We start from the raw sequence: 9,608 nt of genomic DNA, 5'->3' as shown, positions 1-9,608 counted from the left end.
TGAATTCACAAAAACATTTATCTTATGCCAAACTGAAAAAGGATAGGGAATTTTATAAGGCACTAAATTGATGTTTCAGTCCATCAGTGGAGATTTTTTTTTTTGTTCTGTGTCCTGATTGAAGTTGCAGTTGGCACCAATTAAAGGCTTGATGACCCTTTTATCCTCACATTGGATTTATTTGATGTCATTATTTCATAAACAATTTCAGACACTTGTGTGGGAGACAGAGGAAAAGGACTTTGTTGAAAACCATTTTAGGAAGTCGCCTTTTAATTATAAAATAATTGAGTCACGTCTCTCACTGCTGCATCCGGATTCGTTATTACGGCTCCTGGAGGATCACTCCCCTGAGAGGGCTGTTCTTGTTTTTTCCTGCTTACGCTGGAACACAGTGTTCCTTGCATAATATCAAAGATAACTGCAAATTTAATTTACCGTCATGGCCCATAAAGCGGCACATTGGTGGAGATAACTATGGTCTTAAAAGTGCTATTACAGATGATGCTTTCGCAGACAGAGAATAACACTGAAGATTAGATTGCTAAATAATCAGTGCAAACATAATCCCGAGCTGTTTGTGAAGTTTTGCCTGTGTGCACCACTGCAGTGGGGTTTACATCAAACAATCAAGATGTGATTGAAGTGCAGACTTTCATCTTTAATTCAAGGAGCTTAACACAAATTTGGAATTGAATGTTCAGGAATTACAGACATTTTTATTTGCAGTTCTCCATTTTCAGAGGCTTAGCATTAACTAGATAAACTAAGATAATTTTAAACGTAAGGATTGTTTTTAATACTTAGATGAAAAATAATTTGCAGTCAATGACTTTCTGAAATTTTAAATCCATGGAAGTCACCAAATGCTCTGTTTCCTCCCTTGAGATTCTCTGCCTGCCAGACTTTCAGTTTGCTTGTTTGTGAGTCTCTCTCTGCCTCTTCAGGAACTGAAAACGTCACTCTGTTGGACTGAGATCTCGGCTTGGCCATTGAGAAATATCCCATTGCTTTGAGAAACTCTTTGATTGCTTTTGCAGTTTGTTTTTGGTCATTATACTTTTGCACGGTGAAGCTCTGTCTGATCAGCTGACCAGTGCATTTCTCCTTTTTCAGGATGAACCACACTGTTGATTTGGTCACTCAAAAAGTTTCTGCTGTTTGTCTGAAAATGTTATTGGGGTTTTTCAACCTAATGATGAACTTCACTTGCACTATCATCTCTTTGGTCCTCACATTTAGAATTACAGTGAAAAACTATACAAATTCTTTGTCATGGCTTCACCGGGTCATGAAACTGCTCATCAGCCAATTCTCCAACTGTTTTTAAGCCTCTGAAAATGGAGAGCTCTGTATAAAAATAACTGTAATTTCTAAAATGTTAACGCAATTTTCTTTGTAAAACTCCTTGAGTTAAAGTTGAAAGGTTATATATTCATTTGTCGGATTTAAAATCAGGTGATTGTGGTGATGTACAGATGTGTCTTTGTCCAGCAAACTGTAACAAATTAAAAACGTACTTCTTCTTTTTTTTTACAGTGAGGCTGATCAGAATTTAGTGAAATCAGTTTCAAAAAAATCTGCACGAGTTAAATAAACAGATGGTGAATTGACATGAAAAAGAGAAAAACATGTAAACCAACCATGTTTGTGGCCTTCTGTTGGGCAGTTAGTCACCATTTCTTTTGAGAATCATTCCTGGATACGAATAAAATGTTCTAGTTGAAGGATTTTGAAGGTCATGTAGATATAATGTATCAGATAACGTTATTAATTAAGAATTTTTACAGGTAAACAAGCTCCACAACTGATACTTAAGAAATGTTTCCACTTAATGGTGTTTCAAAAGCTTTCAGTGATGAAATCTCTCCATGATGAGAACCATGATTAGAAGCTGGACTTTCAAACATGGTGATACCTGTGACATGAGGTTGAAAGCTCTAGAAGGCCACTGCGTGTCCCCTGAGGTTGACTGTGTGAGATATACGGTACTGTGCAAAAGTCTTGGGCCACCCATGAGAAGTATGTGCAGCAATTTATTTGAATATACGCAAACATGCCTGGAAATACAGTTTATAAAGCAAAAACAGAGTTTGCACAGTTCTAATGTTCCGGGATCTGGGGAAGCCAATCCATTACTGATGTTGCACTTTTGTGTGTGTGTTTTGAAGCTGTTGCCAGTCATAGCTTTCCAGATGGTATTACAAGACTGATGAAAATCTGAGGAGGCTTTTCTGCATTCATAATTACATTAATTTTGACAAGATCTCCATCAGATGAGTCTCTCCAGTGCTGTGTCAGGTCTTTGCTGGATTTCCCCCCCCTATTTGTTAAGGAGGTGACTTTCAGATACTGATCATCTGCTGTAGATGAAGTCTATCTTCAAGTTCTTCTTTTGTCCTCGTCTTGTCCAATTTCCTCCAATGTTTTAAGGATACGGTGCACACCATGGTGCCATGGTCTTTGGGAGTCACCTTGTTGGCGCAAAAATATTATTTTATGCCCGTCAGAGAAAAGAAATGGGAACAGCTTTGAAAGCTCTTCGGAAAGTTTGGAGAATTATTACTCAAGACCACTTTAAAGAATTAAGTAAGTCTGGAAGTACAAAGAAATCAGGTGGCTCAAGACTTTTACACTGTACTGCACTTGACCTTGAAACTGGAGCGTTCAGCAGGATCAGATTCTTCATCATGATGATGATAAAAAGTTGATGAACACATTTTCAGGTTAAGTTAACATCAGCTTTAGATTTCTGAAAAATTGATGGTGAAATCTGTTTCCCATGCAACACATATAAATCTATGATTAATATTTGTCCTTACGTTTGCATTTTTAAGCATTATGGTTCCTCTGAGCTCAAACTGTGTCTCTGTGATTTCAAACAACCACTGAATCCAGCTATGGAGTCCATTATTTTCTACTTTTCACATTATTCTTTTGACATTATCTAAATCCTCTTTTTTTTAAGCATGCTGCTCGCTTCATATCTGATGGTGTTACGATCCTTGTAGCTTTCTTCTGCAGCACATAAGCTGTGTTAATGTTTGTGTCCACCTGGGAAATAAACTTGTCACTTGTTATAAATCAGTAATCCAAGAAGGCCATATGTGGACACTTACGGATGACACTTCCTCGAGTGGTTTTCATCAGCAGGACTGTGAAATTCCTCTCCGTACAGCACTTGAAGATGAATAGCCGAGCACGCGTGCTTTGTACCCTGTTGTTTTAGATGTTTTTCTGTGAACTGGCTCTGAAATAGAAAGTCCCACCAGGGTCTGAGTGGATGAACTGTAGCTGCTGTGGCTGTTGTTTTGCTCTCGGTGAGTTGTGAAGTGAGTTCTTCTAAAGGAGCCTTTCAAATAACAGAAGACTTTTTTGTGCTTAATAACAGTGCATAGTCTGAGTAAGGATCTCGAGTAGATAGCACTTGTGATTGTTGCTGTTCTCAGCTGGAAGATGCAGGCTCCCTTGGTGACCCGACAGCAACATCATAGCTCACAGAGAGCCTGCTGAATGAATCAGGCAAGTAATTATTGATGTAAGAAGCAGGGCTGGGAAATAATTACAACCACAGTGGCGCACAATGAAAACGGTGTGGTGGAGCTCATGTGTATGTGTGTGTGTGTGGTATTTGTATGTCAGGAACTGTCTGCGAGTGGCTGAAGATAGTTTTCCGTTCAAAATTTAAAGGTTGCTAAAGGGCAAAAACGTGCAAGAGCCTTTGTGTGGCTGACTCGTTTACCTTGTCTTTGTGATGCCGCAGGAGAGATTAACTTTCCCGAGATGTCACCAAACTCTTGTTCTCCTGTTTTATTTAATGTCACAGCACACACGTGTATTCACAAAACAATTCACAGCAGGACAGGAAATCAGACACAGAGGCGAGCATCAAACATTGAATGTGAATGCCAAAATGTCCTGGAGACGAGTTTCTCCGGCAGATTCCTGCGCGGTGGATTAATTAGCAGCAATAACACAAGAAAATATTTCACACGTTAATCCTGATGAAACTGTAACAAGTCCTCATAATGGTCTCTGTGGGGAATTAAGACGCAAATTACAAACAAATCATTTTGCAGATCATCTATTCAAACATCAAACAGCAGTGAAAAAGAAACAGGCCACAGGCTGATTGAACAGTTTAACAATGGACATAACGCCCAAAGTCTCTTGTAGTATTTTTGCAAATAGTTTTTTTCACAGAAGTGCATAACAAAAATAAAACATACACACGGGTGCTGCATTAGAGGAAAGACATGAGCCCTTCACTCCTGCAGTAAAAGGAACTGGTTGGCTCTGTGATGCTATGGGGGGCAATTTGGCCCACTGCTCCCACTTGCAGCCAGTAAGGATTATACACCTTTATTCTTTTGTTAAACAAGGTTATGCTATCTTCAAGGTTGACAGGGCCCCACCAAAATTGCAGATGAATATGAAAATGATGTGAGTCATGCACTGTGAATTTTCCAGTCACTAGATTTCAACCAAAGCTCTCAGAGAAGCAAGCCTAACTACTCTGTAACCTTGAAGCACCTCTGGACACACTTCGGGGGGAGTTATTAGAAAGCACAGGCTAAATTAATTAATTCATCACCCCATAAGACCTGTTGCACTTGTTGTGTAATTTGGCATACCTCAGCCTTCCCTCGCTGCTTTCCTTTCTTAAGAATATCTTATTTGCTTCAGCTGAAGAAATGGGAACACATGATGTGTTTTTGCAACAGGATGCTAGTAACAAAGTGCTAAAGATACAATTTAAACTAGTTCTTTGCTAATTGTCTGTTAGGTGTAGACACAACATTGATTTATTCCTTGAGTTAGATGTGTTTTAAACTCGAGTGATTCACAGGTCAGTGTTAAGTGGCTTAAAGAAAACAAAAAAACACTCCTCTGAAAATGGTCAGGTTCAAGGACTCAAGCAGACAACTCCAAAGAAAGATTATGAAATAATTTTTAAAGCCTAAGTTAATTAACTCAAATTTGAATGGTTACCAGTGCACAGGAACTACATATATAGAATTACCAGTATGAAACCTATTTAAAATGGTTAAAAGGCTTACTAACTTTGGCTCATAAAAGTTTTAAAGACCTTTTTTCCCGTAAAAATGATACTTCTACAATCTTTGCTGTTGCAGAATTTGCTGCAAGATTTGCTTAACAAGTCTCTGTTTGAGTCAGATTTTAGACTGATTTATTAGTTGGTACTCATGATTATGTTCCAGAGACTTTGAGAATCAATGACAAAGCTCCTGCTTGAACAGAGTGGCCTTATGCCTTACTTAAACACTTTATTTCTTCTTTTAATATGTCACGCATGACACCAAAGAAATATGGCATACAGAGTTGAATTACAAAGCAAACATTCAACATTTGGCAGAATATTCGTAGTGGCTTTCTTGCTAACATTTAGATGATGTGCGTTCTATTTATGAGGCTACAATCAGCGGCCATTTAGCCTAGCTTAGCACAAAGACTGGGGAGAGATGGAAACAGCTAGACTGGTTTAGCACAGAAAGTGACCAAATTCACCTTCCAGCACCCCTGAAGCACACACAATCAAAATACATTTAACTGTGTTTGCAAAAATGTCAGGCTATTCTCTTGCTCTGAATAAATCACATATTAATGTCTTTATGTATCATAACCATGCTGGGCGGTGCTTCCTCCACTCTCCTTCCCCTCAGGGACAGAGAGAAAACATGCTGCACTGCATGAGAAATTCTCAGGAGAAGCTCCTTTAGGCCAGTTCTGTACTCTTTTCTGATCAGGCAGTAAAGCACTGGGTTCAGACAGCTGTTAGCATGAGCCAGGCACACAGTCAGGGGGAACGCATAGGCCTGGGTGTTGTAGAAGGCTTTGCTGAAGGGCACCAAGTCAAATTTGATCAGCACCCCCCACAAGGTGAGGGCCTGGTTGGGCAGCCAGCAGATGAAAAAGGAGAGAACTACGATAGTGACGGAGCGGGTCACTTTGGATCGGCGGCGGTGGCGGCCTCTCTCACACTCAGATTTCTCGGTGGCACTCCCGGTTACCATGCTGCACACAATGCGCCGGCTCAGGATAAACCTCAGCAGGAGGAGGTAGCACACAGAGATGATAATAAGGGGAACCACAAAACCCAGAAGGACCTTCTGTGTTTGATAGAGTCCCAGCAGGACTTGGGGGTCCCAGTGACCGGAGTCGGAGTCAGAGAAGCGAACCAAGCAGAGCTCGTCATCTGCAGAAACCTGGAAACATAAATAGGGAGATCAGAGGATCCTTATCCAAAACACAGAGCATGCACTGTAGGCAGACTAGTTGTTGAGTACTGATTCAACAAACCTGGACAGTGGTGGAGTAGAAAGCATGAGGCAGTGTGGCCACCAGAGACACCACCCAAATGGCTGAGCTGGCCCACTTGGCCCGAGCGGTGGCGCTCCTTGGGCTCTCCATCTTCAGAGCAGTAACCAGGGAGCGGTAGCGTGTCACGCTCATGGCGGTGAGAAAGAAGACACTGGCGTACATGTTCATGGTGGTGACCGAGCTCACGATCTTGCACATGACCTGCCCAAAGGGCCAGCGGAAGTCCAGCAGCGTGTCCACGGCCCAGAAGGGCAAGGTGAGGACGAACTGGAGGTCTGTGAGAGCCAAGCTCATCACAAAGCAGTCAATGGAGGAGTGGTGGTATCCACGGCGACGGGAGTGAAGCAAGAAGAGTGCCAGGAGGTTACCCACGAGCCCCAGAACACATACAACCAGATAAACCAGGGCAATGACAACTCGTACCTGTCACACACACACACACACACACACACACATACATGTTTTGTGCTTGAAGGGTGTTTTCAGTAAACATAACTGAAAACAAAAATCTGAGACTTTTCCAACCTGATAATTTAAAGCTTCTGGGAGTAAAAAACGTGGAAGTGTATTCAACCTGCATTCTTTCTAATGTTCTAATGCCTGGTCTATGGGGGGAAAGTCACACCCTCGGCAAAGCTTTTCTATTGAGTCTATTTTTTGTCTCAAATGCTAGTTTTAAGATCACTATATGCAAATAATATTTATTTTATAATTATTTCAAGTCCACCCACCATTCTTTAGGGTGGGTGTCCTTTCAAAAAGCTCAGATGACACTTTGTGAAAACATTGGGCTCCAGACTTACCAAACCAATGAGTGGCATGGTGGCAGTGTCATCTTTTATATACAGGTTATGCTACAGAGTGCTGCAATAATAAATGGTAAGATATTTTAAGCTGAAACATATTCTGAAGATGTGGGACTTGTTTAAAAAAATGGTATAACCTTTAATGTCAGAATAAAGAAACAACATTATCTCCAAGATTCATGCACAATTACCGTTTCATTTTTTATTAATCTGATCCAACTGGACTTGTAGAAAAAAAAACAAAAAACAAACAAACAAGAAGGTAAGCAAACCTACTGCCAGATTGGCGCTGTCTCCGTGCAGATCCAACGAGGACTCCTGAGAGAGTATGTGAAGCCAGCAGTTTAATGAGAGGTTAAAAGAGGAGGCTGCACCCGTAGGGCTGACCAGTTCGGAGATTTTGCGCTCATCCTCTTCCCCTCCGCACAGCCCTGTCAGAGCTCCAGAGGAGCTGCTGTTGTCGACCTGCATGACTCGGCTGCAGGCGGGGAAGGGAAAAGAGGGCGAGCTACTTCGCAAAACTATCCACTTCTTCCACCGGGATAACTTCGAGATCGCAGGTGCGCAGGTGCGGCTTCAAAAATCCCCATCTCTTTCTCCTCATGCATTCAGTATTAAAAGAGATCAGAGCTCCAAAATGCGCGTTTCTTCTTCTTCTTCTTTTGCTTGAATCTTTTGTTTGTTTGTGGTTTCCAGTCGGAAATGTCTGAGATATTGAAAAAACAAAAGAAAGAGCTGATTAATCCGCATCCACCTACTTTGGCGCGTTCAGGTCGAAGTCTGACATGAAGCAGTTGCCTCTTCTGTCAGCATCCTCGCACTGGAGGCTTTTATACTTGCCCAGCTTCTCGTTTCACCGCATGATGGCGCTCTGTCGGTGCACACACGGACTCCCCAGTGTTGATATATTATTGTCGTTATTAAAGCAGATGCCCCACTAACCAAGTTTCAGATGTCAGTACTCTTGGCTGAGCTTCATTCATATACCCCCGCACCCACCCTTTTTTGATGTAATCCAGATTTAACTTTAATTTTTAAAGATAAATTGATCATATTTTTATAGATTTTCTTGCCTTCAAGGGTTTTTCAGTGTTCATTTCAACATTAGAAAATCAGAAAGCTTTCAGTCTTTTTGATGCTGTTAGTGGAAGAGCTGTGTGCGTGCATGTGTGTGTGTGTGCACTTGCGATTTGCATGTCTTATAGGTCACTGTTGGTATTCGCACAGTGTGTCGCTGGGATCTAAACTGAGTGCGTTTGAAAAGACATAGTGCAGCAAACATTTTCTCCAGCACCTTCATATTAAAACAGTCTGTAACTTTAAAAAGAAGAGATCTCAACATCTTAACCTCAACCAGTTTGCTCCAAGTGGTATTAAATAATTGATCCTTGTTCCTAAAACCTAGTAAAAGGGGGCAAATATAAGAGAAACTGGGACATTTGGAAGAAAGTGTATCCTTTCCTTTTGGTTTCTTTTCCTGTTTTCACAAGCAGTTAATCACAAATTCAGATGTTAATAAATCATATTTTGTACACAGTGCTGACATGGAAAGAAATGCAGATGTGGTTGAAGTCTGACCCACCAAATCTCCCTCGTGAAGCCGCTTGTTGTCATTCTGCTGAGGCTTTCGAAGATGCTTAAAAATTCAGCTTTCATTTAAAAATAAATGGATGGGGAGATTCTGACTCTGTTGGGCTTTTGTGTTTTCGACTATAGTCCAAATAAGTGCAAGTAAAGCTGAGGCAAACTTTGGTTTGTGTGTGTAGGGATCAGAGATGGGCAGACTGTAATCTGATTACTTTTTTCAAGTAACGAGTAAAGTAAGGGATTACTATTGCAAAAACGGTAATTAGATTACTGTTACTTTCCTGTAGGAATGCTGCGTTACTGCGTTACTAAAACCGTGATTTTTTTGCAAGAATGTCTCATGACAGTGACGTAAGTGAGTGTGACGTTCATGACAACAGCTGTGTGCAGATCAACAGTGGATCATATATCGATTGTGGGAGAGAGTATGAGTGTGCAGCGTTTAAAGCGTGGAAGCACTGACCTTATTTTGAGTTTGATTCCATAAAAAGTGACAAAAACATTGGTGTCCGTTGTGTGTGGGAAGAAAACTTCTTTTTACAGCGAAAAAAAAAACCCCTAAACAAGCACCGAGTGTGCTACCATGTAATGGGAAATTCACAGAGAAGCTGCCGTATCCTTCCACACACCTCCGTCTACCCTACTCCTGCTTTACAGGTGAAAATAGAGCAAAAGGACCGCTGAGTCTTTGATGTTATTTATTTTCTGCTGTGTTTTACTTGCATCTATTTGAAAGAGTGAGTGTAAACACACACAAAAAAATAATTATGTGCTGGAATGTGCAGAAAATAGGTTTAAATATTAAACAAATTTCTTCCAGTCAGAGAATGTTGCATATAATTTAATTTTTGCTTGATGCATAAAGTTAAAAGA

At 40.8% G+C, this 9,608-nt stretch overlaps 1 protein-coding gene across 1 annotated transcript; it reads right to left on the bottom strand.

The window, feature by feature from the left end:
- Positions 1-5,615: 5,615 nt before the first annotated feature.
- On the bottom strand, positions 5,616-7,619 carry LOC146613579 (relaxin-3 receptor 1-like). Its single transcript, XM_085377863.1, has 3 exons — positions 7,425-7,619; positions 6,322-6,765; positions 5,616-6,227 (listed from the first exon to the last, which is right to left on the bottom strand). Exons 1-3 carry the CDS (start codon positions 7,617-7,619, stop codon positions 5,616-5,618), a joined length of 1,251 nt encoding a protein of 416 aa, XP_085233989.1.
- Between the last annotated feature and the right edge of the window lie 1,989 nt (positions 7,620-9,608).

Source organism: Diplotaxodon limnothrissa, linkage group LG18 (genome assembly GCF_057381915.1).
Source record: "Diplotaxodon limnothrissa isolate DT_005_m linkage group LG18, D_limnothrissa_male_GT1.1, whole genome shotgun sequence".
Taxonomy (NCBI): Eukaryota; Metazoa; Chordata; class Actinopteri; order Cichliformes; family Cichlidae; genus Diplotaxodon; species Diplotaxodon limnothrissa.
This window is presented reverse-complemented; position numbering and strand designations above follow the sequence as displayed.

Excerpts from the sequence above, each read along its gene's own strand:
- LOC146613579 (XM_085377863.1), bottom strand. The coding sequence starts at position 7,619 with ATGCAGGTCGACAACAGCAGCTCCTCTGGAGCTCTGACAGGGCTGTGC. Across the intron at positions 6,766-7,424 it reads GAGACAGCGCCAATCTGGCA|GTACGAGTTGTCATTGCCCT; the intron begins GTAGGTTTGCTT and ends TGTGTGTGACAG. Across the intron at positions 6,228-6,321 it reads TCTACTCCACCACTGTCCAG|GTTTCTGCAGATGACGAGCT; the intron begins GTTTGTTGAATC and ends TTATGTTTCCAG.